Consider the following 20,825-nt stretch of genomic DNA (forward strand, 5'->3'; position numbering starts at 1 on the left):
TAGTGCAATCTCAATCATAAAAGTTGAACTGACAAATGTAGAATTATGTACAAAAGAAACTGCATTCAAAAATAAAAATGTACAACTTCACTATGTCCTACTTCAGCCAATCACTCAGACAAAGAAGTTTGGTTACAATTTGCAGGAGATAATGCTGCCTGCTTCTTATATACAATTTTACCTGAAAGTGAGAACAGGCATTCGCATGGCACTGTTGTAGCCACCATCACAAGGTATTTACATGCCAAATGCACTAAAGATTCATACGTCCCTTCGTGCTTTAATCACCATTCCAGAGGACATGCGTCCAAGATGATGATGGGTTCTGCTTGATAACGATCCAAAGCAATGTGGACCGACACATGTTCATTTACATCATCTGAGTCACATGCCACCAGCAGGTTGATTTTTTTTATTATTATTTTTTGGTGGTTCAGGTTCTGTAGTTTCCGCATCAGAGTGTTGCTCTTTTAAGACTTCTGAAAGCATGCTCCACACCTTGTCCCTCTGATTTTGGATGGCACTTCAGATTCTTAAACCTGGGGTTGAGTGCTGTAGATATTTTTAGAAATCTCACAATGGTACCTTCTTTGCATTTTATCAAATCTTCAGTGAAAGTATTCTTAAAATGAACATGTGCTGGGTCATCATTCGAGACTGCTATAACATGAAATATATGGCAGAATGCAGGTAAAACAGAGCAGGAGACAAATTTGTGACTGAGAGAATTGTAATTAACACATCACTTTTTTAACGAGCATCAGCAGCATGGAAGCATGTCCTCTGGAATGGTGATTAAAGCACGAAGGGACGTATGAAGGGGCATACAAATGTTTAGCATATCTGGCATGTAAACACCTTGCACCATCGGCTACAAAAGTGCCATGTGAATGCCTGTTCTCACTTTCAGGTAACATTGTAAACAAGAAGCGGGCAGCAGTATGACTGAGTGGACTTGTAGGCTCTAAAGTTTTACACTGTTTTGTTTTTGAGTGCAGTTATGCAAAAACAACAAAAAAAATCTACATTGTAAGTTACACTTTAATCATAAAGAGACTGCACTACAGTACTTGTACAAGGTGAATTAAAAATACTATTTCTTTTATCATTTTTACAATGCAAATATTTGTAACCAAAAATAATATAAAGAGCGTACTGTACAATTTGTATTCTGTGTTGTAAATGAAATCAATATATTTGAAAATGAAGAAAAACATCCAAAAATATTTAATACATTTCAATTGGTATTCTATTGTTTAACAGTGTGATTAATTTTTTTGAGTTAATCACATGAGTTAACTGCAATTAATCGACAGCCCTACAATTTAGACATATGTAGAGCAGAACATTAAGGGCCTGATCCTGGTAAAATGGAACTACTCACATGGATAGAATTAAGCACATACTGAAGGCCCTGTCTTGACATGCAAAAAAGGTGTGTTTTTTCACTTGGTAGCTCAATAAAGTTACCTGAATAATGAACGAAAAGCCTTCTTAATGCTTGTTAATACACAGACTAACATATTAAGCCATGTTAACTGGTCATGTTTTAGCCTAGGTTAAACATTTCTGTACTGTTTTGGTACACAAAGTATTATAAATATACAGCCACAATCTTCCAAAGCCACCACAAAATTACTTCATATTTTTTTCCTGAAGGGCCTTGTCGCGGTGCGTGACTCGCCACTGTGGCGTCTCCTGCTGGTCATCTCAGGGAATTAGTGTTTCCAGCCTCCAGAGTGCCCTCTGCAGGCCAGTGTCCCACTGCCACTGGCTCCCATGTCCCTCCCAGGACCCAGTGCCCCTTGTCTTTGGGGTGCTGTCCCCTGGCAATACCCCTGCAGTCTCAGGGTCTCCCCACCCAGGGGAACCCCTAACCCTCTATCCCAGGGGTCCCCGACACGGTGCCTGCGGGTGCCATGGCGCCCGCCAAGGCATCCACAGGCACCCATCTACTAGCTGCCGGACAAGCAGCCGCTGAAATGCCGCCAAGAAGTGGCAAGGTCAAGAAGCGCTACTGCCAAAATCCCGCCGCGACGCCTCTTGATGACGCTCCTTCACAGCAGCGATGCCTCGACGTTGCTGCTTCACGTGGCATTTTGACGGCTGCTTATCTGGCGGCCAGAGTCCTCGGCGGCTAGTCGTCCAGCGCCTACCCCACGGAAAAGGTTGAGGATCACTGCTCTATCCTCACGTTGCCTCAGTCATGATCTACTGCCAGTCACCATCTAGCCCCCAATCACTGGGGCAGACTGCAGTGTAAAAGCCACTCATCATAAGCAAGGGGGGTTTGGACCTGCTGCCTCCGCCTACCCGTGGGCTGCCCCCTGCAACTCAGGTACCTAACTGGCCTTCCACTAGGCCGCAGCCTGGGGGGTTTCCAGGCCGGAGCTCCCCCAGCTCCCTTGGCCTTCCCCCAGCCCTGCTCCATTCCAGGTACCTTCTCTCAGCTCCCTGCAGCCAGGTCCCTCCTTCTCAAAGCTAGAGAGAGTCTGTGTCTGGCTTCTGGCCCCAGCCCTCTCCTAAGGGCCAGCTGGGCCCCCATTAAGCCAGCACAGATGTGGCTGCTGTCCAATCAGCCTACCCTTTCCCCTGCCACAGCCCACTCCCAGGGCTGTTTTAAGCCTTTTAAGGCAGGAGCGGGTGACCACCCCGCTACAGGCCTTGTTTAAAAGGAAAAAAACAAACAAAAAAAAACCTCGAGCAGCAAATGTCTCCCTATAGCTGCCAGTGGGATTTATTTTAGAATTTTTACACATAATGTAAATAGTGATAAGAATGATAAGAAACATGGAACCAAATTTTAGAAAGGTCATAGCCCAAAGTGTCTTACACCAAAGAAACAGTAATAAAAATTTAATTGTAAACAGAGTCCTAATAACTAGGTTCCCTAAGATATATTTTTGTGCATATTCAACAGTATAAATTCAATAAATATGAATTATTTATCAACTTGTTTCTGCCGCTCCCCCATCCCAAAAATATAGCATATTTACAGTTTTAAATTTACTGAATCATCATACAGCTTTTAAAAGACCCCCTCCCCTTTCCAAATTCTCCCCCTAAAGTCTAGCATTTACATGAAAGGGGGAAAATCTAATGAGGGAAACTGGATCAGTAGGGTCTGGCTAAGCAGTAGCCTTTGACACTGCCTCCACTCAAAGAGGAACAGGAGTACTTATAGCACCTTAGAGACTAACAAATTTATTTGAGAATAAGCCGTCGTGGGCTACAGCCCACTTCATCAGATGCATAGAATGGAACATATAGTAAGGAGATACATATACACATACAGAGAACATAATCCCAAATTGGGAGTGAGAAACAGGAAAAATATAGAAACAAATCTTTTACTTTCAAAATGGGGGATTATATCTGTTATTTGGCTACCAACCCAATTAACTATCAATTAACTGGATTCTAGCAGAAAAAAATAAAAACAAAGCATCCCCACCCCAACTAAAGCACAAGCTGCGTGACCTGGGACAATATATTACTGCACTCTTACTCAGTTTTTCTTTCTAGCAGTAAAACTGAGATAAAATACACACTTCACAGGCTGTTGCAATCTACTCTACTTTAACACACAAGATGATTAAAGCACACTAGGAAACTTCTAGTGCAGCAGTAGTATCCTATGGCTACACTTTTCAGAGTAGCAGCCGAGTTTGTCTGTATCCGCAAAAAGAACAAGAGTACTTGTGGCACCTTAGAGACTAACAAATTTATTTGAGCATAAGCTTTTGTGGGCTACAGCTCACTTCTTCGGATGCATAGAATGGAACATATATTGAGGAGATATATATACATATACAGGCGACACTGACACTATGGCTACATCTATACTTGGAACTTGGGGTGTGATGACCAGCTTGAGTACCCACACTCACACTAGCTCTCATCAACCTAGCGCATTAAAAACAGCGGTGTGGCTGCCATGGCACAGGCTAGCCGCCTCAAGTACAAACCTGCTTAGAACCCACGGAAACATACTTAGGGTGGCTATTCCATGCCACTGTTCACCACAGTCCATGCTACTGCAGTTACACTACTATTTTTAGCTCCATGAGAGACAGTGTGAATACATCTGCTCAAGCTTGGACTCACACCCTCAGCTCTAGAGTGAAGAGGAAGACTTAGTACACCACAGATTTACACTCCAGCTTGCCACAAACTAAGTGTGCATACAGACACATATTAAGATGGCAAGTCTTTTTTTTTTTTTTAAACTAATTTTCAATCAAGTTTTGGTAACTAAAATCCCCTCCCATCTGTGGTATAAATTGGTGATAAGGACAAAGCTAGCAAGATGGGAAATTGACTTCTGACACTTATGCTAGATCTACAATAGGAGCACTTAGCCGATACAACTAGACCAGTACACTAGCCCAGCTAAGCGATCTATGGCCTGGTCTACACTAGGCGTTTAAAGCGGTTTTAGGAGCGTAAAACCGATTTAACGCCACACCAGTCCACACTAAGAGGCCCTTTATATCGATATAAAGGGCTCTTTAAACTGGTTTCTGTACTCCTCCCTAACGAGAGGAGTAGCGCTAGTATCGGTATTACCATATCGGATTAGGGTTAGTGTGGCCGCAGATCGACGGTATTGGCCTCCGGGTGGTATCCCACAGTGCACCACTGACCGCTCTGGACAGCAATCTGAACTCGGATGCAGTGGCCAGGTAGACAGGAAAAGCCCCGCGAACTTTTGAATATTTCCTGTTTGCCCAGCGTGGAGCTCCGATCAGCACGTGTGGCGAGGCAGTTAAAAATCAAAATAAAGAAAGAGCTCCATCATGGACCATGCGGATGTGATTGCTGTAAGGGCAGGCAAATCTGTTCTATCAGCGCTCCGTTACAGAAGACAAAATTCAAAATCATTTTTAAAAAATCTCCAGACAGACACCATAGCAAGGACTCAGTTCACTGCTGCGTGACAAGCGTAACGGAAAGCCAAAGAATCAAATGGACACTCATGGCCTGGAGGACTCAAGCTATCCCACAGTTCTTGCAGTCTCCGAAAAGTATTTGCATTCTTGGCTGAGCTCCAAATGCTTCTAGGGTCAAACACAGTGTCCGCGGTGGGTCAGGGCATAGCTCGGCAATTTACGCACCCCCCCACCCACCCCCAGAAGTGAAAGGGAAAACAATCCTCTCTTGACTCTTTTACATGTCACCCTATCTTTACTGAATGCTGCAGATAGACACGATGCTGCAGCACTCAACGCCAACATCCTTGCTCCCCCCCTGCCATGGGTGGCTGATGGTACAATAAGACTGATACCCATCGTCATCATCAGACTATTGGCACATGGGGCAGTGCAAAAGGACTGGTAACCATGCTGACTAGCATCAGTTAGGTCGATCAAGGGTGCCTGCCCCTAATTTTTCCTGGTAGATGGTGCAATATGGCTGGTAACTGTCTTCATCATAGCAACAGGGGGCTGAGCTCCATCAGCCCCCACCCTTCATGTGTAAAGAAAAGATTCAGTTGCCCCTGGACTAGCAGTGGGATGCTGGGCTCCTCTCCTACACACTGCTTAATGTCCTGTCTGGACTATCATAGCAGCTGGAGGCTGCCTTCCACTCATTTCTAACTAACAAGTCACTGTGTCATCACACAAGTGGGGGGACAATGCTATGATAGCCCAGGAAGGCTGGGGGAAGAACAGAATGAACAGGTGGGGTTGTTGCAGGAGCACCCCCTGTGAATAGCATACAGCTCATAATTTCTGCAGGATCTGACACAGAGCAGCTGTGCTCTCTGGTTATGATATACAGTGGTTCTCTAGTACACTTGCCCATATTCTAGGCAGGACTGATTCTATTTTTAGATACCAAAAAGGAGGGATTGACTCAGGGAGTCATTCCCAATTTTGGCTTTTGCGCCCCTGGCTAAGAGCAGCCAGGGGCACTTATGACAGCAACAGATGGTGCAGTGCAAAGGACTGGTAGCCACGATCATCTTATTACCAATTTATGGTATGGTAGATGGTGCAATATGGCTGGTAACCATCTCTGCTGTCATGCAAAAGCAAAAGCATGCTGCTGTGTAGCGCTGCTGAATCGCCTCTGTGAGCGGCATCTAGCACACATACGGTGACAGTGACAAAAGGCAAAACAGGCTCCGTGGTTGCCATGCTAATGGCGTCTGCCAGGGCAATCCAGGGAAAAAAGGCACGAAATGCTTGTCTGCCGTTGCTTTCCCAGAGGAAGGAGTGACTGACGACATTTACCCAGAACCACCCGCGACAATGATTTTTGCCCCATCAGGCACTGGGATCTCAACCCGGAAATTCCAAGGGGCGGGGGAGGCTGCGGGAACTATGGGATAGCTACGGAATAGCTACCCACAGTGCAATGCTCCAGAAATCGACACTAGCCTCGGACCGTGGACGCACACCACCGATTTAATGTGTTTAGTGTGGCCGCGCACACTCGATTTTATACAATCTGTTTTGCTAAACCAGTTTATGTACATTCGGAATAATCCCGTAGTGTAGACGTACCCTTAGTGTAGCGTTTGTCTGTAAAACTGCCATTTTGCAAGTATACCTTATTCCATTACAGTCCCCACCCGTACCTCTGGAGCAAAATAAACTACACTGGCAAAAGCACAGTTTTGGCAGTAAAACTCCACCTACACTACAAATTTTTGCCTGCACAGCTATGTCAGTCCAATCTCGTAATTATTCACACCCCTGACAGACATAGCAGCAAAATTTCACAATGTAGATCTGGCCTTATTTATATCAATAAAAGTCAGTTCTCCCCCTTAAGTAACCCTTCTGAATCAAAGGAGTGTTTCACTTCCACTCGACTTTTCGCTCAACACTGGGTACGCCAAAGGGAGTTATTAGAACATTAAATATGTGGGTTTTATGCATGATGAAGTATTTAAGAGCCAGTTGTAACTACTGTTTATGAACAAACTGATAATTTCATTGCCAGACATCAACTGTGTTATGGCAGTAGTTGCTTTTCAGATTAGGAATTAAGATAGCACCCTATTTTAAATCCAATTTTTAAAACTTTCCTCAACTACCACACAAAATTCCTCAGTCTTCCTTAAGTTTTGCACACATCTCATCTGAAGCCAATTTTTTACTGGAAAATTGTCAACGTTCTAAATTACCGTATTTTGAAATTTTAACTGAAGTTTACCTTTTTTAAACTTATTCTTATACACCTGTACCCCGATATAACGCCACCTGATATAACATGAATTCAGATATAACGCGGTAAAGCAGCGCTCCGGGAGGGCAGGGCTGCGCGCTCCGGCGGATCAAATCAAGTTCGATATAACGCGGTTTCACCTACAACACGGTAAGATTTTTTGGCTCCCAAGGACAGCGTTATATCAAGGTAGAGGTGTACTTTTTTGCTTCAACATATCTCCAAAATGGATTGGCCTAGAAACTCCAGATTTGTTTAGTTTTGTTGGCTTTGCTGAGAAGTGCCTTTTAGTATTTTTCAATAGGGCATTTAATATATAAAGAGGGCCTCTATAAAAAAAATGTATAAGGGGCAACACTTATAAAACATTTATAGTATAAATGTTATAAACAAACACAGACCTTCTGGCTCCAGCTGCTAGACTGAACCAGAGTTGGGGAAGTAGGAGGCCAAAAGGAAATTTGGTGGAGCAGGAGTCCCAGGAAAGATATGAAGGTGAATGCCTGGAGATGGAGGCAGGAAAATGAAGATACATATGCACAGGTGTCATGGAGTTGTGCTCCCCAATCTCAGAAATATCTTAGAGCAGAGGTCGTAGGCAGGATAGGACCAGGATATTAAGGAAGTATGAGGGGGAATGAAGGACAGTTTACTTAACCGCCAATATAGAGAGGTGATGGGGTGCCACAGAGAGGACATGGAGTAAGGACAAAGGAAAGGGGGCATGGAACTGGGGGAGGACATATAGGGGTGTGTGCGTATGCATGCGAAGGGGATATAGGGGAGAAAAGAAGGACAGGGAAAGACCAACTGTTGGAAAATTTCCATGCGGATATGTCTCTCCATGTCCTCTATTCCTTTCATCCATCCATTACCCCAATATATCACGCAAGTACAGATCCTACCACCATACACCTCCTATGGACTTGCTAACATGCAAGACGGAAGCCCTACTTTAGATAAAATAAATCATTAGGCATTTATAAAATCCCATTTCTTATTGACAGGATCCTTCTCCAAAAATAATATTTAGGGCCCTGTGTACATGGCAGCAATGGAATTTGTTGTGGAACTTCCTCCTCGTTGCACAATTGCGCTCCACAATCTTAAATTTCATTTTAAAAAATTCTAGCACTTCTGATAGCAAAGAGTTAAAAATGCTATAAAACAAACAGTGACGCTTGTGTCTGTAACAATAGGTCTGAGAGGTGTGAACCTGCCCCATTCATCTTAATTGAGGGAAGAGGGCATGGACTCTGCAGCTGCAAAATTTGACATTTTTCCAAGGTGCTACAGAATTCAGCATTCTGCTTCTAAATTCACCTAACATTTTGTTTTCCATCTCCCTACCCTGGCAGGACTTGCCTGCAGCTGCCTCTTGCCTCCAGCTTTCTTCACAAGGAGGAGTTAGTTGGATTACAGTGCATGTTCTACACACATGGCACGGAAATTGGGAGGAGGCTGTTGAGTAGGCCGCCTGCACAATATCATGGGAGTTGAGAGACCCCTGAGTGCAGTCAGCCAATAGAAAAAGCAGAGTGAAAATAAATACCCTCTAAAATAATCACTGTAAAAATATTGTTGAGAATTATAACTTACTAATTGATGTAATATTCATATTTTCAACCAAAAGACAGTTTGGGCATGGATAGCAGGAATGAGAATGCAATACAATAAAATAATGTAGGGTCTGGTGCTACAGAATTTGGTCTTGTGCATCAGAGTTCACCAGACCCCAATAATAATCTAGTTACTTTTTAATTTGAGTTTTGTATATATTTTTGCAAACTTTAGTTGAAGGGAATGTAAGTCACACATGGGGCTAGTGACTGATAAAGATTATACAGCAATGGGGAATTAGTTGGATTCCTTAATGTAACAGAACAGCCAGTGTTCTCATGTAAAAATACTTCATTAACAGGTGGAGATGATCCTGCTGGGAGATGCTAAGTAGCCCCTCCTGATGCACCATTGTGTTACTCCATGCTGATCAAGAGCAAGACCACCTACGGTACTGATTGTACAGTCCTGAAAAAGGAACCCAAAGAGCAGAAGCCAAACTTGAACTTTAGCTGAACATTGTTATTTGTTGTTTATTTTCTCCAATAAAAAAACCAAACTCCAGGAAGGAAGAGAGTTTTGACTCCACACAGTGTATGGACTGTTTTAGAGCAGGATGAGAATGGTACCTGCTCATACTTAGTATTACTAAAGCTGAAAATTTTAACTCTAAATGGTGAATTTCTAATTTATTTTTAAATATGCTTGATTTAGCTACCATTAGTTTTCAAGACCTAAATTCAGCTCTTTGAAAGTGATACTTGTAATTTGCCTGTGCTGCATGCTCTTTTTCCCCCATCATTACCAAGAGGTTTATATCCCAATAGTGGCACTATTTCCATAATAGACATAAAGCACAATCAAAGGAACTCTTCCATAAGACCATAATATAGCTGCAGGACACTATTATATGGCTGAAAGCTCATGGATGGTGTAAATGTAATGATAGTCCCAAATCCTGCAAATATTTACATGCTGAACTTTATTTAATGGGACTAAACTTTGAAAGATCCAGGCCACAAACTATACTACTGTTAGATTTCCATAAAACACAAAAGATGCCTACATAATATAGAATGCCATCTATTAAAGCTAAAACAAAAACAAACTTTCCATAAGAGACTGGTTACGACTGTCTTGTCGCTTTCATACTTTAATAGTATGTAAACGTAAATTTATGCACCGATTACAATTATCTTTGTTAATCAACAGGTTTAAGGATTTACTGAGTATGCAGGTTATTCCACTGATAGTGTTATGTAAATAGCATTTGATGTTAGCTGTTTCCACATGAGAATTAACAAACATTTGAGTTTCTCCTTTTGTACAAAGTCCTGCGGTCTTGACATTCCCGCATACAATAAAATATTTGAATGATATAATGTGCTGCTGAAATTGTATTATGTGATATATTCCTATCTACTGCAAAAAGATAAATTTATTTTCTCAAATATAGACAAATGTGAAAATTTATGAATTCTCACATAAGAGTTAGTACTCATAACATTAAAAAATGTAGTAGTCACTACTGAGTCATAAAGGAATTTTCCATTTGTACAAGTTTTTAAATAGTTTAGTTTATTTTGATAAAACAGTACTAATCTGAGTATATCTGAGAAATTTATCAATGTAACTTTAGACAACTTTTTTCAATTCAAAATATAATTTCTCTCTTTACTTTGTATTTCTTTTAGTAAATGGTACTTTAAATATGTAAATATTTAAGTTACAAGTCTTCTATGCATCATAAACATAACACATTTATATAGCAAGAAATATTTTAAGATTAAAAAATAGAAGATTAATAGTCAGGGCCTTTGTGATCTATGGATGAAAATATCTAAGAGCTAACAATGTGTTATTGTGTAAGTGCATGTATATGTGCAATAGGAGCACTATATACATTGAAAAAAATTAACTAAAATACAGTTTTAAATACCATTTAATCTATTTTAGGTACTTATATGGTGACACATAGTAATATCTGAGCACTTCACAATCTTCAATCCATTTATCTTCACAGAGAATACTATTAACTTTATTTTACAGGTGGGGAACTGAGGCAGAGAAAGACTTGACTTGAGTCATACAGGAAGTCTGTGTGGAAGCAGGAAATCACATCCATCATTCCCAAGTCCCTAGCTACCTTTCTAATCACTGGACTATCCTTCCTCCCTTAAAGAGTATTAGTTTGGAAGCTGTCTTTGAAGTTCCCAGTAAAGGAAGAGATCCTCTGAAGTTTGTGTACCATATGGCAGTAGTTCTCAAACTTATTTAATTGCGCTCCCCCTATGTGTCTGTAGTAGTTTACATCCCCACCACCACACAGGTACATATACAGATTAAAAAAAAAATGCAACTCTCACTAAATATTAAAAACAGTAAGGCATTGATTCAAAACAGAACCAACGATGAACTGTAATAAGAGCAAAAGCAAAACTGCAATTGTGGTCGATGCTATGACACGGTGTACACAATTAATTGTAAGCAAACAGATTAACCTACAGTTGGCAATGACTTTGTATAATGATATGTAATCTTACCAGAAATCCAACGACATGCACAGCGCCATCTAGAGTCAAATGCATAGTGCCATCTGAGGGCCTGATATGTCTCAAATAATCAGCTTTGCTAATTCATTGTTGTGGGTAAAATGTGTGCAGTCACACACACACACACACACCACACACAGAGAATACATTACATGGCCCCCAGGGCAGCCCGCCTCCTCTCCAGTTTGAGAATTTCTGCCATATGGCAGGGGCTCTCAAACTTTTTTCCCTGAGTCCCATCTGTGTAGCTGCGATAGGCACTGCAGCCCACTATTAACACTTCTTGAGGAAAATTATTTTAATTTTTACATACATATAAACTATAATACTGTAAATAAACAATGTACATGTTTCCTTTTCATTTTAAATTGCACCAGCAGACCACCCAGGCCCACAATTTGGGAACCCCTGCTATATAGTACCTGTTTTAGTTTCATCTGCATTCAAAAGGAACCAAAGATACATGCAAAATTACAAAGCATAGAAATTTCTCTTTTCGACTGAACTGGTGAAATCAATCTAGATACAAATAAAAGTCTCAGAACCCACTATATTCCTTTTGGGAACAAATTATTCTGACTGACATCTGCTTCCATAGTCATGAAACATCTTAAGTCTTGGAAGTAAAGTTTGTCCAGCTAGGAGTAGGGCACAGTAAATGCCAGACTAAAACTCCTGATGGCTGGCTAATCCAGGACAGAACCAATGTCCCTACTTTAAATCACACAAATGTTTTCTCTAACAAACAAAACCTCCTTTTAGACTGCATAACTTAGACTTGTTTTAACATAAACCATCTCTAATCTGAGATTAATACTCCCCTTCATAAATTCATATAACATTTGTTTTAAAACATTTGGCAAAAATGAAATATGTACCAAAGCAGAAAAGCAGCAGGGCTTCAACAGTTGAAACAGTGTCCAATTGTTCATGTAATGGTTTCTCTACTCACATATTAACCAACACACGCACACACTCACACCCACCTCCAATACTGACAGCAGAAACAATGTCATCCTATAAAAAGGTTTCAGCCAATACATATTGCTAGCTGTACTCTGGCACTAAAATACTAACATTAATAGCATTTGACAATTGAAGCAAACTAGTGTAGAATGTTAAGAAGCTGATGCACTTAATGTATTAGACACCTACTTCTGGTAGCACTTCTCACATCTAACGCAACTATCACTCCTAATGATACTCGCTGGAACAGTTCATGCTCTCCACTGGAGTACAAAAGTATGGAGGTGTAAATAATGTTTCTTTCTAACCCTATGACGAGAGATCTAGACAATTATCACATTATGATTTTTAGAAAACTTTTCAAAAGCTAGAGTGTCTCAAAATGCATTAGTACTAATTTTTCGGTCACACTTCTCTTGTACATGGTAACCAAAGTTTTAAAGGAAGAGTATAGGTAATAATACCAATAAATGTTAAGATTCATTTTAAAACTGCATCTATCTGTAAGTGCATAGCTCTGTAAGGGTTTTAAACTGCTGCCCGTTGCTGTAATATCTGAGCACTTTCCAGGTAAAATCAGTAGCAACAGCAAAGTGCCCAGTGGACTTCTTGGAGCCTTTGGCTCTCCTCCATTTTTGAGGTAACATTTCTGCTGGAGGCACAGCTTTGTTTCTTGAGTTGTTTGTTTCAGTGGGTGTTTGGGAAGATGGGTGGAGATTCAACATTATGAGTGTAATTCTTGCTATAGTGAAAAGAACATGTATGGATTATCTACAATGTATGCTCAGCATACAGTTTTTCAAACTTGCATATCCTTTTCAAACGAAGAAAAGTAAGCCTTTGATGAAAAACTGCAAAATTCCAAAACTGACATTTTTGCCATACTTTACCTACTTACAGACAAGATTATCTGGTTGTCAGTGGAAGTTGGATTGGGCCCTAAAAGTCAACACAAAGGCTAAAAATGAGCCTTTCAGTTGGAATACAGTCAAGCCTCAAACAGGAAACATTTTTTTTCACCCTTGCCAAATATAAATTTTTAAAAAGAGCTGTTGGAAAGATTTTGCTCAAACGTCCAAAAAACTTCAAGTTTAGACAGAGAGCAAGCACAGCAAATTTCAACCCAAAAGATTAATATTATGGAAAAAAGTTACAAACATGAAAACAGAAGGTTATAAATGAAATTATTTTTACAAATATAGTAATATTGGACACCACCAACTCCCTCATCTCTATTTCTAATGTGATGCACAATTTATTGGCCAGACTATCAAATCATCTTCTTTTTTTTAAAATTATCTTTAATGGATTTTAAAATTTAAAAAAAAATTGTATATTTTTGAATTTTATCTATACACACAATGACCACTTTTCTAAGTGGACGACATTCTTCAGGATGTGGTCCAAGATTTATACACAAAGACAAGACAAAAAAACACCAGGGCCTGGAGCTTGGGCAGAGATCCTCATGACAACTGTATCTGTCGAGTTTGTATTATTTTTAATAATTCGGAGGAAGACTACCAGCATATTTCTACCAGTATATTTTCTCAGAAAAAATTCCAAAGACTTGAGAAAGTTCTCAGAATTTCATTCCTGATATTTTCAAGATTAAACTATTAAGTTTTTGACCAAAGTTAGTGATCAGCCTCCAATTTAAAATTAAACATTTTTATAATTAATAAAAGTTCTGTTGCCAGCATATACATTCACGTAGCTGCCAAATTACTTTAACTTTTCTGATTTGGATTATGTCAAATTCAATTATGCAGTAACAACAGTGTTTCAATACATTCATCAGTAGAAGACACTGTACTTTTCAATCACTTACACATTTATGCAACAATAAAAGCTTTCTACAAGAAGATAAACATTTTTAAAAAGATTTCACCATACTTTTCACATTTCTCTGCAGGATCTATATTACAAAAATACATTTTAAATATTGGTTCTACTGAAGTTAATGGCAAAAGTGAGGCTTGGCTTCAGTAGGCCGAAAACTTGGCTTTAAAGTTGCTCAGTACATCCAGTATACATATTTACAATACTGTACATAAAATTAGTAATTTTACAATATTTTTACCACAAGTGAAAACAGTATAAATAGAGTACACGAATGTGCCTGGCCATCACTGGGCAGTATTCTTGGTGAACAGCTGTCATTGCAAGCTGCTTACACACTGGTATATCTCTACTTATGTGTACAGTTATTCCTATCTAGATATCCAAGCATAGGTTAAATTTATATAGGAAGACTTTAAAATATTGTGGGGAGAAAAAAATCAAGGGGCTGCTTTAAATGAGAAGTTCTTTCCACCAGTACCATCTTGCTTCTTATTAGTGAAGTACAGTACTACAGAAATGTATATGTGACAGATAACAGGGAGTCCGGTGGCACCTTAAAGACTAACACAGTGGTCCCCAATGCACTCGCGTCCTGGCCCCCGGGAGAGCACCCGCCGAAATGCCGCCGAATTTCAGCGGCATTTCGGCAGGGACGCCTCTCGATGACGTTGCTTGTTGACGGCAAGTAGCGTCATCGAGAGGCGTCGCTGCCGAAATGCCGCCGAAATTCAGCAGCATTTCGGCGGGTGCTCCACCGCCGCAGTGGTCCTTCATCTGGCGCCCGCCAGACGAAAAGGTTGGGGACCACTGGACTAACAGAAAGATGTCAATATCTGGGCAATATACTAGTAAGCAATGTTCCATAGTCACAATTGTGGTAGAAATCACAATACTTCTTAATAAACTGATGTATACTGCAGTTCTGTTTTTATTGAAACTTCAATAAGTGGAGGACTTATTTTCTCCAACATACATATTTTCTAAATTGTGACTAATATATTAATCTAATTCATTCATTCATATCACTTTCTGTAGCTCTTATATAATTATATATGCCTTTCAAACAATCAAAATTTTCAATAATTAGTTTCTGATACCAAACAGAAAAAACTGTGCTGTGTATGGGTTGTGGCAATAAACAAAACACTTCACTGATCATTTTAGCTTCTATAGCATGAATAAAAATGTAGCCATACTACAATGCACAACCAGTGCTTACTAAAGTTTCTGATCCTGTAAAAACAAAGTAAAAAACAAGTCTGTCCCTCTTAGCATGCATGCAATATATAACAGTGTATCACACAATTTCAAAAAAATCCTATACCACATGAACTAAAACAAACATTAGAACCTCATCAACAGGCAAATTATTAGTCATTCTGGTCTTTAATTTAATTTTAATTTAATTTATATCTTATTTTAAACCACTTATGTAAAAATGAAACTGTATTTACAGATGTTTATAAAAAATACAATTTCTATTAAATCTTACATTTCATGATCCTGTGGGTATTGCACCACATACTTTGCAATTATGTCATTTTTGCCATACTGTCTCAGACTTGCAAACTCTAGTGGCAGTATCATATAATTAACAATACAGTTCCAGATTTTGAATAGTAAATTTTAAAAATATGTTTTCTATATTAGAAAAAAAATTCCAGTGGAAATAAATTAAACTAAATATAGTATAAGTTAGATACTCCTCATAGCTGACCACGTGAATACTTTTAGCCAAAACACAATTTTATGATCAGACATATTTACAAAGTGATGCCTAGAAGTCAAATGACATGTTGAAGAAACAAAGGACTTGACAAAAAATAAAATATACAATGACAAGAAAAAACACATACATGGACACTTACATTTGGAGCATGACTTCGTTCAAGAATATGCCATCCACCAGAGCCACATATTCCTCCAGGTTGCTCCCATTTCCTCCAGCTAAGGGTCCAAATGTCTTAACCTAAAATATAATCATCGCCATGACACTAACTCCACTTCAATCACTGCAGCTAGATATTTACCCTTAAAGAAATGCCATTTGTGAAAATTAATGCTTACCCAGGTGACAAGAGGGCTAGACATAAACTGCTCCAACAGGGGTGTGAATATCTCATTCTCCATTTTATAAAAAAAGGCTAAAATCAATGTGGCTCCTTTGCTTCAAAAAATACAGATTTGCCTTCTTTGTAGCAACTCTCTAAAATGCTCCAAGGATTTAGCAGCAGCAAATGACCCCCATTTCTCCAAAGCAATATAAAAAACAGTGCATTGGCAACTGGGATTTATCCTCTTCTTTTAAAAAAAAAAAAAAGCAATCGAAAGTCCATCTAAATTAATGTCAGCCTTCCCATTGACGGGTCTCTCCCGCTCTACATAGTGAAGGGGAAGAAGGAAGGATGGAAGGAAAGAAAGGAGGAAGGCTGCTGGAGTCTACATCAGACCCAAAAAAACCCCTCCAGGCTACCACAGCAACTCCTCATTCAGCGAGGAGGGGAAGCCCCAGTTAAACTCTCCAGGCTAATCGGCCCCCAGAGCAAGGAAAGGAGGAAGTGAGGGGCAAATACCACTCAGCAGCCTCCACCTCAGATTAAAGGTTGGGCCGACGAGAGGTACAGCCTCTGACCGCGCTCCCACCCCCACCAGTGTCACAGGCAGCCCAGGGATAGGGAACCAGCCCCCTCAGCAGCGAAGGGAAGCTATTGCTAATCAGTTCCCCTTTTTAGCCCCCGCTGTCATCAACTGAACTGCGACAGAGAAGGGACAAGACCCCTCCCCACACGCACCCTGCCTCGCCCCGTGATCTCGCCCTCCCCCACGCCCGCTGCTCTCGCAGTCTCCCCCCTTCCCGTGGCTCCTCAGCGCCCCACACCCCTCCTTGCTGCCTTACTGCTCCTGAGCCCCCCTACCTCCCAACAGACTCCTCAATCCCCCCTGCTTCCTTGGCTCCTCAACGTCCCGCTGTCCCTGAAAACTAATTTCCTTTGCAGGAACCGCCACTCTTCCCTTCTCCAAGTAACGGCCAGCCAGCCCCAATCAGCCCCAGCACAGCCGCATCACACTCCCTATACGCACTGCTCCAAGGAAAGCAAGAGCGCATGGATCGCTAGCTGCTCTCTGCAAAAGCGAAGAGTAACCCTCCGCCAGCCTGTTCTTCCCTCCGCCTCTGCCTCTGGATGGCGGTGGAATTGAGGAGGGGGATGGGGGAAACCGCTGCATGGCTCGCGCCCGCGCACACGATTTCGGCTCGCGCAGTGCAGCTGCGGCAGCGGAGGCGCGCGTCCACGGAGGGGCGGGACGGGACGCGGGAGCGCGGAGAAGCTTCAATAGACTGAGAGTGAGCGGAGGGTACCTTTGCCCTGCGGCTCCTCAGGGGGTGGACTGCTCTGCCTGTCCCCCTGCAGAAGGAGACTGATTCAATTTGACTCTCTGTGGGGAAAAGGTGTGCGAGGGAAGAGGGGGGTGAAACTCCAGCTCCCCTTGAGGCGAAAGAGAGGCGCTGATTTCTCCCATTTCTGCCCCTTGTGGATGAGGTGGTTCAGCCACGCTCATAAACGTGGATCATAGGGGTTTTTTTGAGGGAGGGGTCCTCTTTTTTTTTTATTTAATGTAAAGGTGAAATTGAGATATAGACGAAACCAGTCCGCTTGAACTTGGGACAAAGAGGGGAAGGAGGACGATCTTGTTAATGATGACAAGCAATTGGTTCACCAACGCTATTGTCCTTGTGCTGTCTCCTCTTTCTTGCGCATTCAATTCTCACCTCAAGCATTATATTAATATAGGGGATTTTATGTACTTAATATACTCAGACTGTATTGTATTGACAGAGCAGTATGCAAAATCTCAGACTAAATCCGACCACTCTTGTGACAGGAGAGAAATTTTAGCTGCATATTTTCCAGATAACTTTATCTTGTTTTTCCAGCACTCCAACGTGTGTATGTACACTTTCATTTAAAAAAATCAATTCCCTAATACGGTTGAAATTAAATGTTTGAAAAAATTCCAAATAGGGAAACAGATTGTGTTTTTTTAACCCAAATGTCTGGATGCTGTATCTGTCCTAATTCTCTAAGATTAGGAAGGAAATCTCCCTTAATGACCTCTTCTCTTCTATACTAGAGAGGATCACTCTGTAAAAGAATAGAAGAATAAATTATTGGTTGTGGGGAAAATAGTCTTTAAATCAGATTTCAAATAAAAGAGATTTACTGGTAAATTATTAACACACAACAAAAGTTGTAGATTTGGGTAGCTTTGCTTTGCAATGATGAGATTTCATCTCTCTGCAAATCAGTCATGGATGTATACAAAGCAAGGTCTTCCTTCCTTCTCTCCTTCCCTCCCAAAACCAGATGAGTAGGGAGGTTTTATTATTAGTTTTGCCATGAAAAAAAAGTTGTGAAGTCTTGGACCAGAGTAAAGGTCTGGTGATACATGAGTGAAATAACAGCCAATAAACTACTAGCCCTTAAAGACAACTACAAAAGCATTTTTGTAAAAGCCTGAATAGCTAACCAGTAAGCTCTCTGTGAACTATAAAGCATTTCCTGGGAATTAAAGGCTGGCTAGGAGGAATTGCTGATCCAAGTCTCAGCTACAGGTTAGTAACACCACTTGGTCTTCGATTCCTGGAAAATGCTTTGTGCTGACCTCTGTGTTGTTGTTATTATGAGATGAACATTTGATGAAACAGTTTTAAAAGTATGTTTTGTTTGGATTTTTTCCAGCCTGTGTGTTGTATGACATCACTGACAGCAGGAGCACTCACTTTATGCATGTTCTGGGCATTTCTAGATGATGAGTATAGTTTGCAGTGTTGTTGTAGCCCTTTTGGTCCCAGGATATTAGAGTGAGGTAATATCTTTTATTGGACCAACTTCTGTTAATGAAAGAGACAAGCTTTTGAGCTACACAAACATGAAGAAGAGCTCTATGAAGCTCGAAAGTTTGTCTCTTTCATCAACAGAAGTTGATCCAATAAAAGATATTACCTCATCCACATTGTTTCTCAGTATACCAACAGTCAGGCCACTGAATTTATGGTATCCATTTTATAATTTATTTAAGAAGTCCATTGCAAATTGGTGCATCTCAACAAATGATTCATAGTTAATTACAAAGGCTGGAGGTGTAGGCAAGGGAAAACCAACACATAAACAAAATGGGAAAATAGTAATGTATTCTTTTTTTAGAATAACCACACAGTAAAATTGCCAAGCTGTTATAATTGCAGTAGTTGTGAAACTGCAAATTCAAGAAAATTTACCTTGATTTCTGTTATACATCCTCAGATTAGCTTCAGAATTAATTACTGATGGGTTGGTCATTTATCGTTGCAGAAGTGGCTGCAAAAATAGGGACTAGTAGGGGTTGTTTTATTGACAGTGTTGCTCAGTATGAATATAATAACTGATAAGACAGCATGGTGTTAGGTACAAATACACTGATGGTACCCAGATATGTACTTCTGTCTCAGCCAATCATGGCCACTCCGTCTTGGCACTCTTTCATTGCTTCATCAAGATTGAAGAGTGACATAAAACAGTTAGTTGAAACTAAACCACTCTATAGGAAAGGTATTGGTGGTGGGATGGGGAATTGTGTGTGATGGCAAATCTATCTACTAACAGGGTTTGCCCTGCCCAGGGTTTGTAAAGATACAAAATGTGGAGGTTTTTTGACCACATACTGAAATATGGCAATCCAATTTTTAGCAGTTTCAAGAGGGTTTTGTTCACCTCTGAAACATTTAGAAGTTGTGACTTTTCTTTTATGGCACAGAACCACATCACTGAAATCCATGTCTTGCAACCTGTAGGATGGATTTCAATAATGCTTTTTATTTGGGGCTACATGACTGGTTATTGTATAAATAAGCTGTAGAATTGCTCCATGACCTTTGCCAATAGGCTTCAGTAATATCTGAGGAGTTTGGCAATCTGTGTTCACTGCCTATTGAGTGAATGCAGTTCTAAGTCTTAGCATTTCAAGCCATGAAATCTATGATTTACTTTAGGAACTGTTTTCTACTCTACATCTTGCTACATCAGATGTAATGTGGTTGGAACTGCTGTTCACCTCTATACATGATGTAGGAATGATGGAAGGTACTTTCTCTGTCCAGGATCCGTGGGATGCTCTTCTCACTGTTTGCCTAAGTATACTCTGGCATCCTTTTGGACAAGAGTCAAAACTTTATTTACTTGGTAGTTTTATACCTATGGTTCTGTATAAATAATTTGTGCTCCAATCTGATCACCCCATTTCAAAGCTATATAACAGAATTAGAGAGGGTGCAAAGAAAGCTGATTAAAATAATTTCAGATATGGCAATATTTTCATGTGAGGACAAAATAGTAGGAACTGTTTAATTTAGAGAAAAGATGAAGAAGGAACATGTGAAGGGTATATAAAATAGTATCAAGTTCAGTTAGATGCTCCTATTTACCCTCAAAACAAGTTAAAAAAAGGACATTTAATGAAATTAAAAGGCAATAAATTTAAAACTGCTAGAAGGAATTTAAAAAAAAAACATAACATGGCCTTTGGAACTTGTTGCCACACAATATCAGTGGGTCAAAGAGTTAGCAGAATTCATACCAGGAGTGTATGTTTTTACGGATGAGTATATCCACTGTTATATTAGGTAAGGTAAAAATAATTATAAGGCACATAAGCCCACTTACTTGTATCTCTTAATTATTTTTTAGC

General features: G+C 40.3%; 1 protein-coding gene across 6 annotated transcripts in view; it reads right to left on the minus strand.

The window, feature by feature from the left end:
- CCDC88A (coiled-coil domain containing 88A) overlaps positions 1–17,570 on the minus strand; it is a 368,487-nt gene extending 350,917 nt beyond the window's left edge. For 3 of the 6 annotated variants that reach the window (XM_045009683.1, XM_045009681.1, XM_045009678.1), the window contains exons 1-2: positions 16,170–16,879; positions 15,971–16,071 (exon numbers count right to left, since the gene is read on the minus strand). In XM_045009683.1, coding sequence (XP_044865618.1) covers positions 15,971–16,071; positions 16,170–16,232 — 164 coding nt within the window. In that variant the 5' untranslated portion in view covers positions 16,233–16,879. Of the gene's footprint in view, positions 1–15,970; positions 16,072–16,169; positions 16,880–17,460 lie in introns of those variants that run through there. The other 3 variants (XM_045009682.1, XM_045009680.1, XM_045009677.1) reach the window with 2 other exon arrangements.
- Positions 17,571–20,825: the final 3,255 nt, after the last annotated feature.

Source organism: Mauremys mutica, chromosome 3 (assembly GCF_020497125.1).
Source record: "Mauremys mutica isolate MM-2020 ecotype Southern chromosome 3, ASM2049712v1, whole genome shotgun sequence".
Taxonomy (NCBI): domain Eukaryota; kingdom Metazoa; phylum Chordata; order Testudines; family Geoemydidae; genus Mauremys; species Mauremys mutica.